The sequence below is a fragment of the Notamacropus eugenii genome, chromosome 4, assembly GCF_028372415.1.
Source record: "Notamacropus eugenii isolate mMacEug1 chromosome 4, mMacEug1.pri_v2, whole genome shotgun sequence".
In the NCBI taxonomy this organism is placed as follows: Eukaryota; Metazoa; Chordata; class Mammalia; order Diprotodontia; family Macropodidae; genus Notamacropus; species Notamacropus eugenii.
This window is the reverse complement of record NC_092875.1, coordinates 22,690,625-22,714,199: the sequence shown is the minus strand read 5'-3', so window position 1 is coordinate 22,714,199 and position 23,575 is coordinate 22,690,625. Positions and strand designations below refer to the sequence as shown.

Genomic DNA, 23,575 nt, shown 5'->3' with positions numbered 1-23,575 from the left:
ATAATGTTATTGCTACTGTTCTAGATCCATTCATCCTAATTTTTAAACAAAACTAGAGATTAATTATATTAATTATACTATATTAATTATTCATCACATCAGTTACTAATATAGAGCTAATAATAAAAATATTCTGTTTGGTCAATGAATGAGTCATGCTTGAGGCTTAATGTGAATGGTTTATTGAAGGCATCTTGGTACCATATACAGATATGAGAGATAGGGGATGCAGCGGCATTGCAGACCTTTGTGGGGATGCGCGAAAGCTGAATTCCTTCTGTCCCTCTTCTCATACAGTTATGCCATAGCAGATAATGCTTACCGCATGATGTGCTCGGAACTCAATAACCACTTCATCCTGATCTCTGGGGAGAGCGGCGCTGGCAAAACAGAGGCATCCAAGAAGATTCTCCAATACTTGGCAGTGACCTGCCCAATGACGGAATCACTACAAATAGCCCGTGATAGATTATTGCTTTCAAATCCAGTCCTGGAGGTAGGCGATACTTCAAATTCTGTTCAATGAACAGTTATAGAAGAGTCTTTTTACATGAGATTTTCCAGCTCTGGGGATTAATTCTGGTCCAGAGTGTTCAGAGGACAAGAAATAGAAGTTATGTCTAGATACAGAAAGGCAGCTAGGTGGCACAGTAGATAGAGCGCAGGTCTTGGAGTCAGGAAGATCTGAATTCAAATGTAACCTCAGACACTTTCTATGTGACCCTGGGCAAGTCACGTAACCCTGTTTGCCTCAGTTTCCTCATCTGTAAAATGATCTGGAGAAGGAAATGGCAAACCACTTCAGAATGTTTGCCAACAAACCCCCAAATGGGGTCATGAAGAATCGTATACAATTGCAAAGTGATTAAACAGCAGCTAGATACAGACCAATAACTGATTTCTTGGTGTTCTGAACCTGGAGGGAAGAGAGAACCTGGTCTTCTAGCTTTCAGCTTATAGTGAGATAGGAGACATATGGTTCCAGACTCTTAGTAGGATTGTAGACCAAGTCTCTGAAAAGTTAGGGACTCCAAATGAGCGAGAGAGAGAGAGAGAGAGAGAGAGAGAGAGAGAGAGAGAGAGAGAGAGAGAGAGCTGATTTCAGCCTTTTGATCATTTATTCTTAGGCTTTTGGAAATGCAAAAACTCTCCGAAATGACAACTCCAGCAGATTTGGAAAGTACATGGATATCCAGTTTGATTTTAAGGTAAATTGGGATTTGAATTGGTGGGGAAGGCATTCAGTGGTGAATACTAATTGGAACCAAATGGTCATGGCAGTGGTTTGTCGTCTCAGGACCCATTTATAGTCTTAAAAATTACTGAGGAAAAAAGCTTTCGTTTATGTATGTTATGGCTATCGATATTTACCATATTAGAAATTAAAACTGACAAAATTTTAAAATATGCATTAATTCATTTTAAAATTATTTAAAATCTAAATGCAAATGAAAACAAATCAAACTTAAATTTAAATGATTAAATATCAAAATTTTAATTTCAAAATAAATTTCAAGAATTGAATTGAAAATAAATCTGTTTAAAGTATTTATTCATTTTAAACTAACAATAACAAACTTATTTATATTATTATAAGTAATGTTTTAATGAAAATTAGCTTTCTCAAAACAAAATAATTTAGTGTGAAGAATGACACTGTTTGGCATAGTTTTGCAAAGCTCTTGTGTGTTTGCCTTAATAGATGACAGCTGAATTTTCCTATCTGCTTCGGCATTTTATTAGTTAGTGTTGAAATATCTGAAGAAAACCCAGTCTTACATTAGTATGTCATTAGAAAAGGGAGTACTATTTTAATAGGCAAATAAGGTCAGTATAATTATAAAATAATTTCGACCTTGCAGATTTCCTAAAAGGGTCTCCAGGACCCCTGAGGGTCTTTGTACCATGCTTTAAGAATGTCCAGTATAGAGGCAGCTAGGTGGTGCAGCGGATAGAGCACTAGCCCTAGAGTCAAGAGGATCTGAGTTCAAATATGACCTCAGACACTTGACACTTAGCTGTGTGACCCTGGGCGAGTCACTTAACCCTGATTGCCTCATGAGGGAAAACAAATAAAGTCCAGTGTGGAAAAAGAAGATGGTTGGAATTGGTTTTAGGGTCCCATCTCCAACTCTTAATAGCTGTGTGACCATGGACAGATCATTATGTCTCTGAGCATTGATTTCCGTCTATAAAGGGGTGGCAATAATACCGGTAATGTCACTCTCTCCGAGATGCCCTGAGGTTCAAATAAGACAATGTCTGGGAAGCACTTTGCAAGCCTTAACTTGCTCCAGAATTATGGAAGGGAGAGTGTCAGCTGCCTTTTTCTTCTTTCACATCTGATATCTGGTTCAAGGAGTGTGGTGTGTTTTGAAGGTTGTTTTTTTTTTTTTTAATTCTTGAACTTTGTCTTAAAGACATCAACCATTCCACAGGTTGTAAGGAGAATTAGTATTGTTTCATGAAAAAAAAAAGCAGGGACATTCGTAGGTTCAGTCCCCTAGCAGATGACTACCCCAGTCTCAAAGTATTCTGTGGCTCCATACTCCTAAAACTATAGCTTATGAGTCCCCATGGGTACATTCACCTTTAATAATCAAGAAGAGGATACAGTTAGTTCAAAGGAAAGGCATTTCCTGAGATGGCATCTTGTACACAGTCAGCATAAAACATTCTCCTGTCTATCTGGGGTGCACTCTCCCACAAATGCACATAGTATTACTGAGAAGAGTTAGCATACATATAGAGTATGTTAATAGAGAAGCACAAATGTAGAAAGATGGCAAACCATTCCAGAATCTGTGCTAAGAAAACCCCATGGACAGAATGATCCACAGGGTCACAAAGAGCTGGACACACCTGAACGACTGAACAACAATATATGTGTAGGGGAACATGTGTGCAAAGAGCTCATCCTTCCAGCATGTCAGGACCCCGATGTCCTTTCTTTTCTTATACTGTCCCTATGCTGCTCCCCTTGGGTACAGAGTCTTTGCTGGGAACCCTGAGTCAGTTCAGCCCCGTAGCATCCTTCCTCACATTCATAGCTAACTCTGCCTTCACTCTCAAAGCTCCTCTGGTCTTACCTTGACTGACTTCATAAAGAGTATGTCTTGCTTTTCAAAAGACCACCATGGGGCATGATTTAACTCTTGATCAGCCCTGGCCAGCTACCCATTAATTTCATCAAATTGAATTGATTTGATTTTCTTTTAAGACATTAACACATCTTTGTCAGTTATCTCTCCTTATGTTTTATAATTTTATCAGCCAGACTGGGGGGAGGTGATATCAATTGATCAGGGGGTTCCCACTACCAAAATTTTGTTGTTGACCTCATTTGGGGTTTTCTCGTTGAAGACACTGGAGTGCGTTGCTTCCTTCTCAAATTTAGTCATTTAGTCAAATTTAATCATTCTTAAAGAATGTCTGTTATAAAATTAAAATGATTTGCTTTACGATATAGTCATTGTTTGTCCTTTTAAAAATTATTTAGAATTTTTATAGTAAATAAAATGAAAAACTTAAAAATTATTTTTCTATTTAAGTTATTTATATTAATAATATTATCAATATAAACTAATGCTGAACATAATGTACTTATATAAAATATATTTTCATATTAAATACTTATATGTTTTGTTATTGTTTCCTTTTTATGAGTTTGATAGAAATAAACAAACATGATCTTTCCATATATTAAAAAAGAAAAGGGAAATTGCATATGAAGGCCATGAATCTCAATTATGGTTTTTTGTGCTTTAAAAAATATATAATAATTTGTCCTCGTACCTCTTTTGAACTTCTGTTCTCATTTGTGTATTTTATGAATGTTTCATTACGTTCTTTTCTTTCTTTTTCTTTTAGGGGGACATCTCTATTTTTTTCATATTCCCAACATCTTTATTATAACAAATAAGTACGTTTAAGAAACCAGTACATTTTTTTGGCCAGATTGGAAACTGTATGTCTCATTTTTGACTTCTAGCTACCATTTCTTTGCCAAGAAGTAAAGGGCATTATCATCTAAGTTATAGTCTGGTCATTGCATTGATCAGTTCTTAAGTCTTTCAAAACTGTATCCCTTTATAATGTTGTATAAATTGCCTTCCCACTTCTACTTCTTTCCCTTTTCGTCAGTTCTTACAGGTCCATTGGCTATGGGGAAGACCTTAGGAATTTGAATCAACTTGATGTGGGAAAGAGGATCTTAGATTCTATCCTGTTTTAGATGACTGGTGTGAGCTTTGGCTTTGAATTTTCCCAGGGAATTCCAGTGGGTGGTCATATCATCAGTTACTTGATAGAAAAATCTCGAGTCGTTTTTCAAAACCACGGAGAACGAAATTTTCATATCTTCTACCAACTACTGGAAGGAGGTGAAGATGACCTATTATCCTACCTGGGACTTGTGCGGAACCCCCAAGCATATCTCTACCTTAAACAGGTTGGAAAAACATGGCGTCTGGTGCCTAGGGTTCTCCTGGAGGGTGGGACTCATCTCCTCTTCTTGAAATTGTCTCACCTCTTCCTAGCTTCCTTCAAAGTATAGCTCTAAGATCATCTCCTAAAGAAGACCTTTCCTGATCTCCCCAGCTATCAGCCATCTCCCCCTGACCAAATTATTTTATATTTACTCTCTATATATTTTTACACACTTGTCTAAATGTACTATTTTCTTCCCAGTGGAATGTGAGTTTTTTGAAGACAAAGACTGGTGGTGTGTTTCTTTCCATTTGTATCCTTGAATGTGTTGAGTTATCTATGGAACATGTAAGTTGGTGATGCCAGACTAGAGCTCAGGAGAGAAATTAGGTAGGATAGGGTAAATATATCCGGGAATTATCAGCATAGAATGATAAATGAACCCATGGGAACAGATACTTATCAACTAAGGGAAAACACAAAGAGAAAGGAGGGTTCAGGATAGAGCCTTGAAGGATATGTGGGTGGAACATGGATGGTCATCCAGTGTGTAAGACACCAAACCCAAGTTTGAGCAGTTATAAAGTTAAATAAGAGCCTCTAGGTGGCACCATAGTGCATAGAATACCCAGTCGGGAGTCAGGAAGATTTATCCTCCTATGTTCTAATCTGGTCTCAGACACTTCTAGCTGTGTGACCCTTGGCAAGTCATTTCACTCTGTTTGCCTCAGTTTTCTCATATGTAAAATGAGCTGGAGAAGGAAATGGCAGATTATTTGAAATGGCAGGATATTTGAAAGAAAACCCCCAAATGAGGTCACAAAGAGTAACTGAAATGACTCAACAATTATAAATTTAAAGAAAGTGCCAGGAAGTTTTACTTCCATTTATGGATAACAACATAGGAAGCTTATTTAATAAAGACACAATATTTAAAAATATCGTAGAATATCTTTTGAAGCTATGACATTCATTGGGTTGGACACATACATTAAATGAGCATTTGCCTATTTTAAAGCCTACTGACAGAATTAATAGAAGTCTTATCGAATCTGTTCTGCGGCGATGCCTTCAGAATAATCCATGTTTCTCTAAATGCTAAACCAACTACCTAACTAGAGAGTCTCCTTCCATCTGGCCAGCAGAGAACTCAGAATCTTGTATCTGTTGGCAAGGGAATTATAATATTCTTTTCTAAATCTGAGCGTTGTGATTTCACTGCCCAAGTTGTAGCGTATGGGGCTGATACATGTATATAGATGATTTGATTTGATTAGTATATGAGCAACAATTTATTGTGAGACAATGAAATTAGCTATTTTTTAAAAAGTTTTCTCAGAGCAGAAATTTCCTTTTGGCATTTCCCATAAATACTATTAAAAAGATTGAGAATTATTATTTTTATGAGTTGTTAAATAACAGTTGACTTTATAGCAGGGAAATCCATTTTGTCTTCTCAGGAAAGTAATGCCCGAGCTTTTGTATGCTAGTACAAAGAGAATTACTGTAGCAATCAACCAATCGGCATTTATTAAATACCTACAACGAGTCAGACTCTATACTATGGTGGTGGGGGTATAAATAAAGGTGAGACAGTCTGCCCTCCCCAGACCCTTCATGGGGGCGGGCCAGGATACAACATATTCACAGAGAAGAGCATATGGGACATGGGAAAAATAATGTCTTGCAAACTCTAAAGTGGGAGATCTTAACTCAGTGTCCGTAAACTTTAAAAATATACATATTTTAAGAGCTGCATTTTGCTATGGTTGATTTCTTTTATAATCTTGTGTATTTCATATTATGCATTTAAAAACATGATTCTGAAAAGAGGCGCAGAGGCGCCACCAGCCCACCAAAGCAGACCAGAACACAAGAAAAGATTCAGAACCCCCGGCCTGAAGTGTTTGTACGTAATTTATGCCTACGTGTGCCTAATAGACACTAAAACTGGCACCAAAAGATCCTCTTGGTCTCTTCCCCATAGGGACGGTGTGCCAGAGTAACTTCAATTAATGACAAAAGCGACTGGAAAACCGTGGTCCAAGCTTTCTCCATCATTGATTTCAGTGAAACTGACTTGGAGGTAGGGACCACAAGGACGTGGCTTCTATCTTCCTGTTAAGGTTGAGGAGGGAAGCAAGGAGTGGTTTCTTGGTGGCTTCCTGATTCTTCCAAAGTTTTGGGGTAGCACATTATGGAGGGGAGGAATTTGATTGTGGTGTAAAGGTCTACTGACCCAGATGACTAAATGTACTAGGATTTAAGTCCCATGTAAATTAGGATTCAGTGACATCTCTATGCTTCATGTAACTTATCCTAAAATGTAATGTAGGGACATTTATTTTCTATATTTTCCCCTTTCACCTTCCTGTTTTGTCTATTACTCTACATTTAAACAACCATTCTTTTGAAAGCCAGAGTAGATACTATATATATATGTATGTATGTATGTATGTATGTATGTATGTATGTATGTATGTATGTATATGGACTGAATTCACACTTACATATTTCTATTTTCCCCTGTGAGGTTTTTCTCGCCTTTCTCTTAAATGCATATTTTGAAGTTTTCGTTATTGTTTTAAATGCATCATTTACAACAAACACCAGTTAAATCAAAACTGAGGTTAATCTCCAGTGAAAACTCCCATGATTTGAACCATTTACATGAATGAATGAATGAAGTATTTTTCACAAACACTCCTTCAGTGCCAAGCTCTGTGTGAAGGAGAAAGCAGTGAGAGAGTCTCTCTGAATGAGAGAGACTCAGCCTCTGTTTCAAAAGACAATCATTGCTTCCATCCTAGTGGAGTTGACCTTTGTAAATAAATCAATAAATGAATGAATGAGAAAAAAATAACCAACAAATCCACTTATTCTGATTGCATATGCCATGTTCCAACACCCATAGTCCTCCACCTCTGCCAAGAAGGAAGCACACATTTTAACAAAACAAAGTCAAGCTAATCCCTACTCACCCATCAAAATATCACTTCCTTTGTCTCCCTTTTCAAATGAGGCAGATTTATAAACTCTCTCCACCTTTCCACTTATATGTATATATATAAGTATCTACATATGCACATATACACACATATCTATAGCTGTACACATATACACATATATGTCTATAGAAACCTATTTGTCTATATCATATCTATATATGATGTGATATATAATGTATTTCACATATGATATAGATAGATCTATCTATCTATATCATATATACCTATATAGTTTTACCTGTATCACATCTATATAAAACTATATTGATGTATGATAGGCATATCTCTATATAGATACATCTATATCATATATATTTATGTAAATATACTTATATCATGTCTATATATATTTATACAGATATCTATATATCTATAGCTATGTATCTGTATCGATGTGTGTGTATGTGTATGTAGATACAGGTATATAGGTACATATATATAGAGAGAATATATTTGAATAAATCAAAAATCACTGTTATTAAGCACTGTACTCACACACACACGTTTGTGGAACATTTGTGTCTCTTTTCCTCTGATTCTGCTGACCTCCTCTGAGATCACTTGATCTTCTGTATTTCTTTCTTACTGCTCACATTTTTAATGGTGCCGTAATGTTCTGTCATGTGCATATACCAGTATTTAGTCATCTGTTCTCCAATCATTAGGTTTTGTCATTGGGTTCTTCCATTTGTTTGGTTTTTGCGGTTTTTGCAAATAAAAAAAGAGTGCCCATTTCTGGACAGATTGGTCCCATTCTCCCTGCCGCTCCAATCTGCAGGACATAGTGATAGGATCAGACCTGAGTCAGGGAGTGTAGAGTCTTGGATGGAAGGGCTGGAAGGGCCATGAGCGATCCATCTTTGTGGCTCTCCTTCTCCATTGCCTGATCGCTCAAGAAGCTTCCACCCACAGTGTAATAGTCTGTTTCTCTGCCCACACTGTATTTTATCAACGTTTTTGTTGAAGGATGGGGCTGTTGGTCAATCTCATATCCATGGGGGGTGGTGCCATTGAGATCTCTCAGTTTAGAGTTATCTGATTGTTAGCAGTTTGTATTCCCCTAGAAATAATTCTATTCCCCTTTATGTCCTTTGATCATTTCTACGTTGAAAAGTTCATATTTCTAATGGTCTAAGACAATTCCAAAAGATTCATGATGGAAAATGCTGCCCACATCCAGAGAAAGAACTGTGGAGTCTGAATGCTGATCAAAGCAGACTATTTTCTGTCTCTTTTTTCTTTCTCGTGGTTTTTTCCTTTTGCTCTGATTCTTCTTTCACAATATGACTAATGTGGAAATATGTTTAATATGATTGTACATATATAACCTATATCAGATTGCTTGCTGTCTTGGAGAAGGAGGGAGAAAAAAGTTTGGAACTCAAAATCTTTTAAAAGGGAGTGTTGAAAACTATCTTTACATATAATTGAAAAAACCAAAATACTATTAAGTGGAACAAAATAAAAAGAAAAGTTTGTATCTCTCTTATTGATGTGTATCAGTTCCTTATGAATTCTGAATGTCAGACTTTCTGCACTAAATTTATCAGAAAAATACCCCCCCCCAGTCAGTTTCTTATCTTTTCATTTTAGAGATATTGCTTTGGATCATGTTTTCCCATTATGATTAATACTAAGAATTAATAGCAAAGTATTTGGGGGAAACACGACCGAAGCATTTTCAGCAGATAAGGACTACAGTTCCCCCCACTTTCATTTTTAGTTAATCCATTCATTCACTCATTTATCTATTTGTGTGCTTATTTATTTATGATGTACAATTTAAACATTTTTGAGTTCCAAATTCTCTTCCTTTAGCCTCTCCGCCATCCATTGAGCAGTCAAGCAATGGGATATCAATTACACATATGAAGTCATGCAAAACGTATATCCATATTAGCCATCTTATGGGGCGGGGGAGGGAGGAGGGAAGCAAGAAAAATAAAGTGAAAAGAAGAAATGCTTCCATCTGCACCCAGAGCTCGTTGGTTCTCTCTCTGGAGGTGGACGGTGTTTTTGACCATGACTTAAGTTGAGGTAGACATAACTGGATTCTACATCAGGGTCCTCCTACCATTTCTTAATCAGACAACTTGTTCCCCCTCCTCCTTTCTGGTTGCAGAATCTCTTTGGCATCGTCGCCAGCGTCCTACACCTGGGGAATGTTCATTTTGTGGAAGATGCCAATGGATGTGTCTCTATCCCTGATAACAGTCAGATCAAGTGGATAGCCAAGGTAACCCTCCTCTGCCCCCCAAAGGGGGTTCTCTGATTTCATTCTTCTCAAGGCTGGAGATGAGAGAGGCCCCAAACCAGGGCAGAATGATGATGGTCAAATCACTCAATGAGGCTACTGGGTGGCATGGTGGATGGACGGCCCTACCTGGGGCCAGGAAGACCTGAGTTCAAATGCAGTGTCAGCTACTTACTAGCTATGTGACAATGGGCTCATCATCCTTTCTCAGCCTCGGTTTTCTCATCTGTAAAAAGAATTTACAGTGCCTACCTTACAGGGAGCATTTATGAGAATGAGACAATATTTATAAAACATCTTGTAAACCTAAAAGTACTATAAATACTAGCTGTTATAAATAAGCAGATTGTATTTCTAAGGTTAAGGCTGCTGTCATAAAAAAAAAAAAAATACCATCAAGACAGCCTGGGTCCAAGTCTAACCACTGGAGCCTTCTGGTGATGTAACCCTGGGCTAGTTGTTTAATCTCTTGATTCTAAGAGTCACTCTTTGCATTGGGAGAGGAAGTTGGGGATTCATACTGAGAGAATATTAACAACAGTTTTCTCATATGAATTCTAGTCAAGGCAGCTGAGCCATTTTTAAGGCCCTAGGTTCAAATTCTGAACAAAAGATCTTGCAATTCAAAAGGAACACTCAAAGTTTATTAAGTATAGAGAATAGGATATGACTTTAAAGACTATATAGTACAAGGTCACATTTAGTACTTTGGTTACCTTATGTAACTCTTTGTCATGGCAAGTGATCATTATTCAGATATGAACTAGAAAAAATTTCTGTACTAAATGTTTTATATGAAATTTTTGTAGCAAAATCAGCAAAGCACCATTGCTTGGGGCCTTAGCTTACTTCAATGGCAGGGCAAGGGGAAGGGAAGGGAATAAGCATTAATATAGCACCTACTGTATACCATTCACTGTGGTCTCATCCATATAGGTCCTTCTTCTAAAGGTTCAGATTTCAACCTATCCATATTTCTGATCCTTTGTGACTAATGTCTATGGCTACCCGTGAGTCTCCTATGAAGTTCCATCCAACATTCTGAAGGCTTTCCTCTAAGTACTGTAAATAGCTAGGTGGTGTGGTGGATGGACTTTGGAAGACCTGAGCTCAAATCCAGCCCCAGACATATCTTAGCTGGGTGACCTTGGGCAAGTTGCTTTACCTCTCTCTGCCTCAGATTCCCTGTCTGTAAAATGGGGACCATAATAATAGCACTTCCCTCCCAGGGTGGTCATGAGGATCAAATGAGATAACATTTGTAAAGAGGTTTGGAACCTCAAATTGTTCTATAAAGCTTACTATGATAAAATTGGTGATGATGGTAATGATGAAGATGATGTGGATTCCAACTTAGCTCTCTTCTTGTCTCTTTTAATCTGAGCCACCAACTTACCTTCTTTTTTCATTCACTTTTTTTCATGTAAAAAAGGCTGATATTGGCTAAGACTTAGAAATAGTCTTGTTTACAATACTTTAGGACATTGATTATAACATCATCGCTTTGGATATAATGATTTGGTTTTTTAACTAGAGTTTGACCTACCTGACTTTTTTTTTAGTATTATTCCTGTAACAAACAAATATGGAACATCAGCAGTGCCCAATGCCCTCTGGTGGAGAGATGGCATGCACGATAGGAGAATGCTTAGCACTGAAAATACTGTCAGTCCTTTGGATTTTTAATCAATTGGTGATGCAGCTGGTCAAAGAGCAAATATGATTGACGCACTGATTCTCACTTCAATTTTTCTTCTCTCCAGCTGTTAGGTATCCACTTGTCGGCTCTTCAGGAAGCTCTGACATGCAGAAAAATTGAAGCCAAATCAGAAGAGGTATAAACCCAGACTCCTAAATGGAACCATGCCAGGCTTCCCCATCCCAACATGCCCATTGGTGGGGAAGGTCTACGTGGCACCATCCCTTTGCCCTGAGCTTGGGCCCTACAAACAGCCAGGCCTTCAAGAAGACCTGTTTAGGAGTTGTGACTCATTGGAGTTTTCTTTCTATCATGTAGTGGGCACCCTTTAACTGTTTTTCAGGTGTTATGCCCACTGAATATAGATCTGTCGGTCTATTCCAGAGATGCGATGGCTAAAGCTATTTATGGACGGACTTTCACTTGGCTTGTCAACAAGATCAATGGGTCCCTAGCCAACAGGGTGAGTCGGATGACCTATTCCAGTGAAACACAACACGCAGGGTGGGGGGGGATTCTATTAATATCTCTATTAATGACTGAAAACATAGTCTTTTTTGGTGTCATGGAACTCTTTGGTTGTCTGGTGAAACCTACAGATCGAATCATGTTTTTAAATGCATAAAATAAAATACACAAGATGACAAAGGGAATATATATTGAATATTATATATATTGACTATTCAATGTATTGAAATGCAGGTATTGACATTTTTTCACATCCAAATCCTCAAACCCCTTCAAATCCATCCATGGGGTTCTGGGGACCCCAGATAGAGAATCTTTCCCTTAAAGAATACATGAAGGGGCAGCTAGGTGGCACCATAGAGAGAGCACTGGCTGGAATCAGGAAGACCTGAGTTCAGATTTTACCTTAGACACTAGCTATATGACCCTGGGGAAGTCACTTAACCCCAATTGCCTCAAAAAGAGAAAGGAAGGAAGGAAGAGAAAGAAAGAGAGAAAGAAAGAAGGAAGGAAAAAGAAAGAAAGAAAAAGAAAGAAAGAGAAAGGAAGAAAGAAAGAAAGGAAGAAAGAAAGAAAGAAAGAAAGAAAGAAAGAAAGAAAGAAAGAATGAAAAAGAAAAGAAAGAGAATACGTGAAACTTACACCGTGTTCAAACAGAGAACCTGGGTGCTATACACACAAGGGTGAGTTGGACGCAGGTCAGATTGGCTTGTAAGAGCCAGTTTTCTAACAGGAAAACAGACATTTAGTTTGCTTAATTGTGCACTACAAATGAACCCACTAATATTAAGTGGAACAACCACCACAGCTCATTATTTTTCTTGACCTTATATTTCAACCCTTCATGCTTGAATGTGAATCGAATGTTACAGGGACCATAGACAGGATAACAGAAGTACAGTTACATGGGTAGGGGTCTGAGGGAAGAGAAAGCACATTGATAGGGAAGGGGCACAGAGAAGGAGCTGTGTGGGTCAGTGGTTATACTCTTCCTCCACCCAATCCCCTCCCAAGATATACAGGCATGGGCTTCATGTCCCTGGGGCTCTTGGACAAATGAGCCAAGGAAATAAGGTCCCCAATCGTCAGAGACTGGAGGTTCCTGCCCAGCTATGGAAGGCATCTCTATTTTCCACAATTGATCTTCTCATTGGTAAAAAGCAGATGTCTTCATTTGTAAACCCTGTGTGTGTTCTTTTTGAACAGGACTTCACCCGAAAAACTGTGATTGGCTTGCTTGACATCTACGGATTTGAAGTCTTTGATAAGAACGGGTAAGGGTCATTATCTTCCAAATGATTCATGCTCATACCTTTCAAGTTTTTCAAGGGTGAGGTCAAGGTGTCAAAGGCCCCACTGTGATCAAAATGGTTTCTCCCATTCTTCCCAAGCATTCCAACCAGCAAAGGCATTTGATTTATAGAGGCTAGATTTAAGAATACCAAGAAACAGAGGCCAAAGCTATCTTCTTCTTTGTACATTCTTTACAAACTAGAATGGGAATATTTGTTCTTCATCAAAAGAAGAATTAGGTGGTGCAGTGGATACAGCATTGTACATGAAGTCAGGAAGATGAGTTCAAACCCTTCCTCAGACACTTACTAGACATATGACCCTGGGCAAGTCATTTCACTTCAGTCTACCTCGGTTTCCTCAATGGCAAAATGGGGATGATAATGATATAAATATATTTATAAATGATATAAAATATGAATGATATAAATGCTAGCTAGTATGATTTATAAATGAACATATAAATTATATAAATGCTGCCTATTATGATGATGATGAAGATGCTTTATTGGAATAGAAACCCCATAAGGTTGAGTAGCCGAGAGGACAAGGCATGCAAAATCTAGTCTCCCCTTTGTTTTAAACTCTTTTTGTTTTCAGTTTTGAACAGTTCTGTATAAATTACTGCAATGAGAAACTTCAACAGCTGCTCATCGAGATGACTCTCAAGGCAGAGCAAATAGAATATGATCTGGAAGGCATTGAGGTACGCTGCCCCCTCTTTCTTTTCCCCCTTTCCATGAAGTGGCTAAAAGGCCATCCAAGGACAATCTCTTTGGGAAGACTGTGATGGAGTGCCACTTTTCTCATTGGTGCCAGTGTGAATTCTTCTGTGCCTGTGGCTCCCTGGGCTCCCTGGGCAAGCAGCTTGAAACCCATACTAGAGAGCTTAATTTAATGTACAAGATATCCCCAAGATGGGAATTAGCCCAGTTTTGAATATTTGGCTCTCCCCACCACAAGTTTAAACAGATTTTGTCAGCCTCTGAATTGAATTGTTCAAAGCAATCATGTTTCAAATGCATCTTCTGTTATTTGAAGGCACAACTCTTTGAAACGAGAATCTCTCTGCCTTGTCATTCCAGTGGGAACCAATACAGTACTTCAATAACAAGATTATTTGTGACTTGGTGGAAGAGAAACACAAAGGAATTATTTCCATTCTGGTGAGAAAATGAACGTTGACAGTGACTTAATGAGCATGTTGTTTTCATCATACATATGGAATATGTATGGACTTGGATAATCTAGTCTGTTTCCCCTCTGAACTCTCAGTACTTGAGTACCCATTTTTTAATGACAGGTAGTGTGGTGCAGGGGGTAGTGCAGTGTATTATTTTTTTTTTTTGGAGGGGGGAGGAAGGAGGGAGTTTGAATGGTCTGAGTTCATATCCCAACTCTTGACACCTAACTAGCTATGTAACCATGGCTATGCCTCAGTGTCCCCATCTGTAAATGGGAATAATAATCACATTTACCTCATACAGTTGTGATAAGGATCAGCTGAGTGACAGGAGATAAAGAAGAGGGGGAAAGAGGGAGTTTATGGAGAATGGCCTCATGGTTTTTCTTATGGCTTTTCTGTAAAATATGAGGCAAGGACCTCAGTTGAGAGAATTGGGGGTCGGGGAGTCATAGAAGTTTTGAGGGGGGATGAGAAGGTTTGGAAGAGCCACTGTAGAGAGAGAGATTGGGTTGATAAGAGAGATAGAGTAATAGGATTGCTGAGCAAGGGTGAGGACCCAGCTGAGATTATGTAACAGGAATTTGTAATGGATCCAGTTGGAACTGTTGTGCGTTCATTCAACAGCCCAGGTATAGGAGCAAAAACAAAAGTGATGGGAGTAATCACTGAAATGATAAAGAGGTGTGCCAGGCCTAGAGGCCTGTGTGGGCTACCCGAGTCTTCTTACCTCACCTCCGAGGTCTTCGGTTGGCCAAAACCGGATGCTCATATGAGAGAAAGGACGTTCCAGAGTCGAACAAGGGTTGAGCTTTATTTCAGGGTCTAGGTTACAAGTGCAGGGGGGTCTTCCTTAAGAGGAAGAGGGGGAGATTTCCTAAGGAGGCTAGGATCTTGAGGGATTGGAAGTAGAAGTACAAGCGGGGAGAGAGGGGGAGGGGAGAGAGGAAAGAAGAGAAGCGGAGCCTACTGTCCTCTTGGCTCCTCACGTGCTAAGAGAGCTTTCAGGCTTCCTCAGTCCTACTTAACCTTCAGCCACACAGTTTGCATCTCAATACCGTGCTGTTAGGTAACTAGGTGTGCCCAGATCCGGGACCATCTCGAGGGCGGGGAGATCTCTCCCCCATCACGTTTCTCACGGGAAGAGGCGGAATTACTCGAGATAGCTCGGTTCACCTCGATCCCCTGCCGTTTCCTGGGAGGGTCTCGTGAGAGCTCTAAGATTTAGAAGCTCCCACCTTTACCCGCCCGAGACTGTCCACACGGAACTGAGCTTCCAATCCCAACAGAGGTGGAGAGAAGGAATCCAAGAAAGAAGACAGTGTAAAGTTGAATTGGTTCATCAAGGAGTCAAGATGAGGAAAAGAGAGAGTGTCTAGAGCAGGAGAGATGGTCTGGGAGAAAAATTGAGGGATCAAAGAACTGGAGGTCATGGTAAGGATGAAAAGCAGAGTTTTGTAAGGGAAAGCAGAGGGAGAGATGAAAAGCCAATAGCTAATGGTCAAATAAGGAGATTTCAGAATTCTTTAACACGGAGGTGGTACATTTATGGGTGATGGCAAGGTCAGGGTATAATTATCTCTGTGTGAAGTTGAGGTAAGGTGGAAGAGTTGGAATGGAGGAAAGGGGAGAACCTGGAAGTGGCATGAGGAAAAATTCCAACTCCCCACCCTGGAACAGTGAGCCAAGGAGAATGAGTGAAGGTGAAGCCAGTCCTGGAGAGAGTGACTAGGGAGGCTGGTCAGGGTGAAGTCAAGTTTCAGTGAGTTAGTAGGTGCAAGGAATGGGAGAGGAATAGACTTACGACAAAGGAAAGTTTGTTGCGTTTGGAACAGGCATTTCAGAGGGCACAGTGGAAGGACTGGATGAAATTTTGGAGTGGGGATGAGGAATTGGGTGGTAGGGGCTGTGGAATGGGATTTGGATGATGAGCTCCAGGAATTCAGACTTACTGACATATGAAGGCTATGACCAGGCATGAGAATGTTCATCACGGAGTGGAAGGCACCACTTCTCTGCCCTCAAAGGACATGAGTAGCAGGATGTGGGAGGTCTGAATTCAGTGTGAGCATTAATCTTCTTTGCACCAAGGTTCTCCACATCCCAGTTAGAAGATTGGGATGGCAGTAGGAGGTGAGAGTTGTCTTGTGTGGGTGATTTGGGACAGGTGAAAGATGCCAAGCCCCTTCTCTAGAAGCCTTTCCTCAGGGAACACACTGCACCCAGGCAGAGATGGAAGGTTCAGGGTCCTAGCTTGTACACAGTCCAAGGTCTTCTCACCTGAGGAGTTAGACTATGAGGTAGCATCAGGAAAATCATTAAGATAAGTTAGAGTAAAAACTTTTGATTTTAAGTTTAAGGAGCTTTCTCCAGGTACAAAATTTATAAATACCCAAACAATTTTCTTTGACTTATAAATAATATCTACTTAATAAACTCCAACCAAAAGGAATGTTCATTATCACATCCTTAAGAAGGGATCATCCAGCTGCTGCCAGAAGACCTCCATAATGAAACAATTAAGACCGCCATAATGAAATAATTACCAGCTGTATTCAATGACCATTGAGGCCCAAAAAACCCAAGCCCAGTGGAAGAATAGATAGGAGACATAGAATGAAACAACTGGAAGGGGCCTGAGACATCCTTTAGCCCAACTCCCTCATTTTACAGATAGGGAAACTGAGGCGCAGAGAAAGGAAGGCACTAAAGCTGATGCAGTTTGTTAATAGCAGAATTGAGGCTTGTAACACAGATCTCCTGACCACTAGGAGAGTATAATGTTTGCTCTGTCACAGTACAGTAAAGTATAGCATCAGAACTTTAGATTAGACTTAATTAGATGGCATCCTTCTTGAACAAAGGGGTCCCCCCGTACACTTGTCACATGGTACTTTACTCAGGATGAAGGTTCAATGTTTTTGTTTGACTAAATTAAGGAAAAATAAACCTATAAAGTTGTTTTGCATTGAGATGATCATATCTCTGGGGTGGCTGGCAGCTCCCCTTCCAGCCCTGATTCTGTGGCTCATGCATAATTTAACTGATAAATGATAATAATAATACTTTTTTAGTGCCTACTATATGCCAGGCACTGTGTTAAGCGCTTTACAAATTATTATCTCATTTGATGCTCACCACAACCCTGGGAGGTAGGTGCTGTTATGATCCCTATTTTACAGATGAGGAAACTAAGGCAGAAATATAATATATAACATTAATAATATATAATATATCAATTATGATATAATTATCTGTTTATATCATTAATAATATATGATAAGCATATTATATGTTATACATAAACAAATACAATTTATAAAATATAAAGCTGTAAAATCTTAAAAGCAGAAATGGATAATGTTACTCTATGACCTCAATTTCACCATTTCGCCAAAAACGTGGCTTCCAACTTGCCTGATTTTCACGTACCTCACAAAAGCTTGGCATTTATATTGTTACCATCTGGATGATGAAAACAGCCACACTCAAAGTATTGTGCCAGAAAGCTTACCGTTTTTTTCCTTTGAAGGATGAAGAATGCCTCCGGCCTGGCTCTCCTACAGATCTGAGTTTCTTGGAAAAATTGGAAGAGAAAGTAGGGAAGCATGCTCACTTTCAGACGTATGTACTTTGTGGTTCTATGAGCCGTGTTCAGATTCTTCCTTTTCTTTGGCATGCACACGGTCCCCTTGGAGATTTTCTGAGAACTCCCTCAAGGCAGTTTATTTATAAAGTTTTTAAAATGATTCTCTTACATGACTTGTGTTGCCCTATTTTTTCTCATTCTTTCACCTGGAAGTCAACCATAGTCAATCTTGAGTAAAGATAATCTATCTATATAAAGGCTGATTTTTGAACAGGAAAGAAAAATAATAAGCATTCATGTAGCTCCCACCACAGGGCAGGCGTTGGGTGAAGTGTTTTTTATAAGCAAATATTATGTCATTTAAATCTCATCACAACCCTAGGAGGGAGGTGCTGTTATTATCCTTAGTTAACTCAGTGGAAACTGAGTTAGAGAGCGGTTAAGTAACTTGCCCAGAATCACATAGTTAGGAAGTGTCTGAGGCTGGATCTGAACTCAGGTCTTCCTGATTCCAGGCCTAACTCACCAGAATCTTTAAAGGGAGCACATTTTATTTAGAAATGACTCTGCTGGTCTATTGTGACAATCCCATGACCTCTAGTTTATTGTTCATCAAATCGCTGTTTTGAATGCTAGCTCTCTTTCTAGATAGATAGAATATACACACATATACATATATGTACATATATATATATGTATTCACATACACATTTACAAGCAAAGGACTTCCTTTAAGCCCCCAAGGTATTCACCCAAGCAATGTACTCTGATGTAAATTTCTGAGCAACATACCTTGATATAAATTCCCCGTCAAAAGTAGTCACTTTCCCAAATCCTCAGTACATTAGTTGGTTTGTAATGGAAAGTGCTGAATGCTTCATCGCTGCCTTTGTTTGAAAACATTTTAGTTAGGAACATATATCCTAAGCATGTGACTTCCTGAATTGTCCCTCATTATTTCTTTCTATGTTGAGATAATATTCACCTTTGAAGCAAAACCATGAACTGGACTGGAAGTTGGGGGATCTGAGTTCAAATCCCAGTGCTGTGACTATAATGATCTGAGACCATGGCCAAGTCATTACTCATCTTCCCCATCTGTAAAATGTGTGCGGGAGGGAAGGAAAGGTTGGGATTGGATCAGCATTGAAAGTCCCTTTCATCTCTAAATCTACATAAGACTACACAGGATCCTATATAGGACTTTGGAAGGCACCTTCCACTGAACAAGCCTGTGAGGTCAAAAGTGCAAGGATCACCACCATTTTAGGTTCAGAGACATGGAAAAGTGTATTACCCATGCCTGAGTTCTTGAAATCCAAGTCTAGGACACTGTCTGTCCAGTTCTGTTGCTTCTCACACACAGTGAAGGAGAGAATTTCAATTTTTCTTTGTCTTTGTTTTCTTGTAGCCGCAAGCTTGCAGGTCCAAAGGTTAGGAAAAAGATCAGCTGGATGGAATTCCGGCTTCTCCACTATGCAGGAGAGGTTACCTACTGCGCTCGGGGTGAGTGGATGCCTGTAAACACTTCCATCTACATAGTCAGAAACACCAAGAGAGTACTAAGTACAAGGCTATTGTCTGTCTGTCTATCTATCTATCTGTCTGTCTGTCTATCTGTCTATCTATCTGTCTGTCTGTCTATCTCCTGTCTATCTATCTATCTATCTATCTATCTATCTATCTATCTATCTATCTATCTATCTATCTCCCTCTATTTTCTTGTCTCTCTATCCATCTATCCTTTCATCTCTATCTATCCATCTATCTCCCTATCTGTTTTTATCCAGACATCTCCATATTTCTCAATTTCTTGATCCATTCATCCACCATCCATTTATCTATCTTTATCCATCCCTCTATCTTCATCTATCATCTATTTATCCCTCTATCTTTATCCATCCATTCCTCTATTTCTCTATCATCTACCTTTATTCATCTCTCTGTCTTTATCTATCTCTATCCATCTATCCATCCATACATCTTTTATCCATACATCTCCCTATCTCTCTTTATCCATCTATCCACCATTCATTTATCTATCTTTATCCATTCATTCCTCTATTTCTCTATCATCTATCTCTCTACCTTTATTCTTCTCTATTTCTATTTATCCTATCTCTCTCTCTCTCTTTCTCTCTGTCTATCCAACTATTTACCCACTGATTTTTAAAAACAGAGCTGTCATTTCGTTGGCATGAGAAAATTCCCAATATGGAATTACTTCTCACTGATGTAGACTGAACTTGTCTGTCACTTAGATTCTTTCAGGTGTTGTCTAGGACACTAAGGGGTTAAAGATCTTGCTGGTGGTCACAGGGCTAATATATGTCAGAGACAGGACATGAGTCCAGGTCATCTTGACCCAAAGGCCTGTCTTCCATGCACCATACCATGCCACTTGAATAATACTAACTATTAAGCCCCAGATTTTCCATGTACCAATTCATATTTTCTTGTCGTTCAGTCATTTTCAGTTGTATCCAACTCTTCATGACCTAATTTGGGGTTTCCTTGGCAAAGATGCTGAAGTGGTTTGCCATTTCTTTCTCCAGCTCATTTTATAGCTGAGGAAACTGAGGCAAACAGGCTTAAGTGACTTGTCCAGGGTCACACAACTAGGAAGTTTCTAAGGCTAGGTTTGATCTCTGGAAGATGTCTTCCTGACATCAGGTGCACTATGGCGCCCCTTGGCTGCCCCACCAATTCATGTTACAAGCATTCAAAATTGAAGTGTCCTCTTAAATCGTATTCACCTCTCCATGAATAAGAGTTTGAATTCCTCTTGGAAAATTTTAGGACAAGGCAATCTAGACAGTGGTTGCATCTATAATAAATACAGAAACATAACTTGGAATCAAAGCCACAAGCTTCTAGAAATGGGAGAAATCTTTGTGATAATCTGGTCCGACCTCCTTATTTAGCAAAGGAAAAAATTGAGGCTCAAGGAGAGAAGGGACTTACCCAAGGTTACACAGTGAGTTAGTGACGGGGATTAGATCCCAAATTTCCTGGGTTCCACTTGCCTTCTCTTTCCGCTCTACTGCTCTAGGATTCAATCAGCCAACTTAGTGTGCATTTATTAAGTGCTCACTACACACCATGCATATACTTGGGGGATCTAAGCTGGGGTAGACTTTTGCCACAACAATGCTTTGGCATTTCAGCTCTTCGGAGGAGGAGGAAAGAAGTGTCATACATGTGACTTTACCCAATGATCTTCTGGCCCTAAGAACCCTGATTTTAATGACTTTCTTTGGTAGTAAAGGCATGTCAAGATTCTGATTATCGCTTTTCTTTTAAACTGTTTTTAATTCCCAGGATTCTTAGAAAAAAACAATGATCTCCTCTATAGACATCTCAAAAAGGTAAGGAAGACACTCATTGAGGATACAGAGAATGTCTCTGAAGGAGCTCACAGTCTGACCGGGCAGACAACTGTGTACAAACTGTCTATAGACTCGATAAACTGGACATAATTAACAGAGAAAAGGTGCTAAGATTAGGGATGGTGGGGAAAGGCTTCTATACATAGAAAGTAGGATTTGACCTGGGACATGAAGGAAGCCAGGCAAACCAAGATGAGGAGGGAGGGCATTCCAGGCATGAGGGAGGACCAGAGTAAATACCCAAAGATGAGAAATTGGAGGGTCTTTTGTGAAGGACAGGAGGCCAGTGTCCTTGGGCTGAAGAGTACATGGAAAGGGGTAGAGTGCAGAGAGACTAGAGAGGTGGGGAGGGGCAGGTCTGGAAAGGCTTTGAACACCAAACAGGATTTGTATTTGATCCTGGAGGTGATAGGGAGTTATTGAAGCTTATTGAGTAGGGGATGGCATGGTCAGAACTGCCCTTTAGAAAGGTCGCTTTGGCAGCTGAATGGAGAAAAGCTTGGAGTAGGGAGGGACTCAAGGCAGACAGATCCCTCCTCCAGCAGCTATGGTAGTGGTCCAGGTGTGAGGTGATGAGCAGTGTCAGAGGAGAGAAGGGGATGTATTGGAAAGATGTTGTAAAAGTAAAATCAATAGACCTTGGCAACAGATTGGTTATGGCAGGTGAGAGACAGTGATAAGTCAGGGATGGCACATGCTTAGGTTGTAAGCCTGGGGGACTGGGAAGTAATAGGAATATTAGGAAGAGAGAAGCGTTTGGGAGAAAAGATAATGAGGTCAGTTTTGAAGATGCTGAGTTTAAGTTTCAATGGGACGTTCAGTTTGAGATGCCTAATAGGCAGTTGGAGATGTGGCTAGAGTTCAGGAGAGAGCTGAAATGATCGGAAAAAAATAGATCGTAAAATCATCAGCATAGAGATGATAACTGAATCCATGGGGGTTGATGAGATCACTACTCAAAATAGTATAGAGGGAGAAGAAAGAGGACCCAGAACAGAGCCTTTGGAGATTTTAAAGACATAAAAGAGAAATAAGCCTATAAGAAACAATACTCCAGTGGTAGTGGAGAAACCCATTATCAGGGATGCTTAACAAACCAGTGGCAGGGCTGGGTTCAGAACACAGATCTCTAGTATTCCTTCCAGTATAGACATCCACTCACCTAAGGTCATAGTTGGTCCTGCATAGATGTCAAGAAATTAGGAGGAGGTGAGTGGGGGGTGGGAATGTCAGTCTTGATTTTGATAGGAACAATGTTATTAATGGTTGAATGAGGATATAGCAAGATTTATAGTGGGATTTGATGGTAATGTATTATTAACGTTGTCCTGAAATTGGTGGGGACAGCAGTCCCCAGGGTATGTCCCTCTTATTATTCAGTCATTTTCAGTTGTATCCAACTCTCCCTGACCCCATTTAGAGTTTTCTTGGCAGAGATACTGGAGTGGTTGGCCATTTCCTTCTGCTGCTCATTTTACAGATGAGGAAACTGAGGCAGACAAGGTGAAGTGACTTGCCCGGGGTCACACAACTTAAGGGTCTGAGATCAGATCTGAACTGGAGTCTTTTGACTCCAGATCAGGTGCTTCTAACCACTGGACCACCTATTGTCACCGTGTGGTGATAACAATCCAAACAAGACATATACTTACTCAAGATCAGCAGTCATCCTGATTCTTTAAAGTCACAATTTTGGACAAAAATGGGGTTTTTAAGAAATGTTCTTTGTAAAACAAGGTGGGATCGAGAGCACATTGTCAAAGTCAACATTTTTTTTTTTTAAAGCCCAACCTAGTCTACCCAGAAGCTGTATATCATGACTTGTAAAATTCCAACCTTTACTTAAAGAATGCTCTCCTCACTAAACAAGCGGTTTCTCTGTGCTGCCTCCTTGGCAAGGAAGGGATTAGTTCACTGGGAGTCCCAGGGAGACTTGTCGTGCATCGGAAACTTATGTACACCCCAGTTCCCAATCATGGTAGCGGTTTCTCATGCTTCCGCCCCCCCATCCACTCATTGGATCATGTTATGAACAACAGCTAGTTGCTGAGCCTCAGAGCTGCATCTGGGTACATACAGCAAGAAGATAGATTCAATTTTATTCGTACTTGGAATAATAGAACATGATTTTAACTTGTTTCATGGCATGAAGGAAATAACTGTGAGCTATCTCCTATCTGAGACTGATGAGCTCCTCTCACTTTCCACAGGAACTCATTTATTCTTTTGATCTGAAAGAGAATCTTTGCTCAGTCAGTATAAAG

General features: G+C 39.6%; 1 protein-coding gene across 1 annotated transcript in view; it reads left to right on the top strand.

Annotated features, from left to right (window-relative positions):
- The window catches only part of MYO1H (myosin IH), a 53,412-nt gene that overhangs the window by 3,451 nt on the left and 26,386 nt on the right, over nt 1-23,575 (top strand). The window contains exons 3-15 of the mRNA XM_072600170.1: nt 298-496; nt 1,128-1,208; nt 4,271-4,450; nt 6,416-6,514; nt 9,559-9,672; nt 11,454-11,525; nt 11,733-11,852; nt 13,064-13,131; nt 13,751-13,856; nt 14,236-14,316; nt 17,866-17,957; nt 19,334-19,428; nt 21,244-21,290. Of these exons, the coding sequence (XP_072456271.1) occupies nt 298-496; nt 1,128-1,208; nt 4,271-4,450; nt 6,416-6,514; nt 9,559-9,672; nt 11,454-11,525; nt 11,733-11,852; nt 13,064-13,131; nt 13,751-13,856; nt 14,236-14,316; nt 17,866-17,957; nt 19,334-19,428; nt 21,244-21,290 (1,354 nt within the window). The remainder of the gene's footprint in view (nt 1-297; nt 497-1,127; nt 1,209-4,270; nt 4,451-6,415; nt 6,515-9,558; nt 9,673-11,453; nt 11,526-11,732; nt 11,853-13,063; nt 13,132-13,750; nt 13,857-14,235; nt 14,317-17,865; nt 17,958-19,333; nt 19,429-21,243; nt 21,291-23,575) is intronic.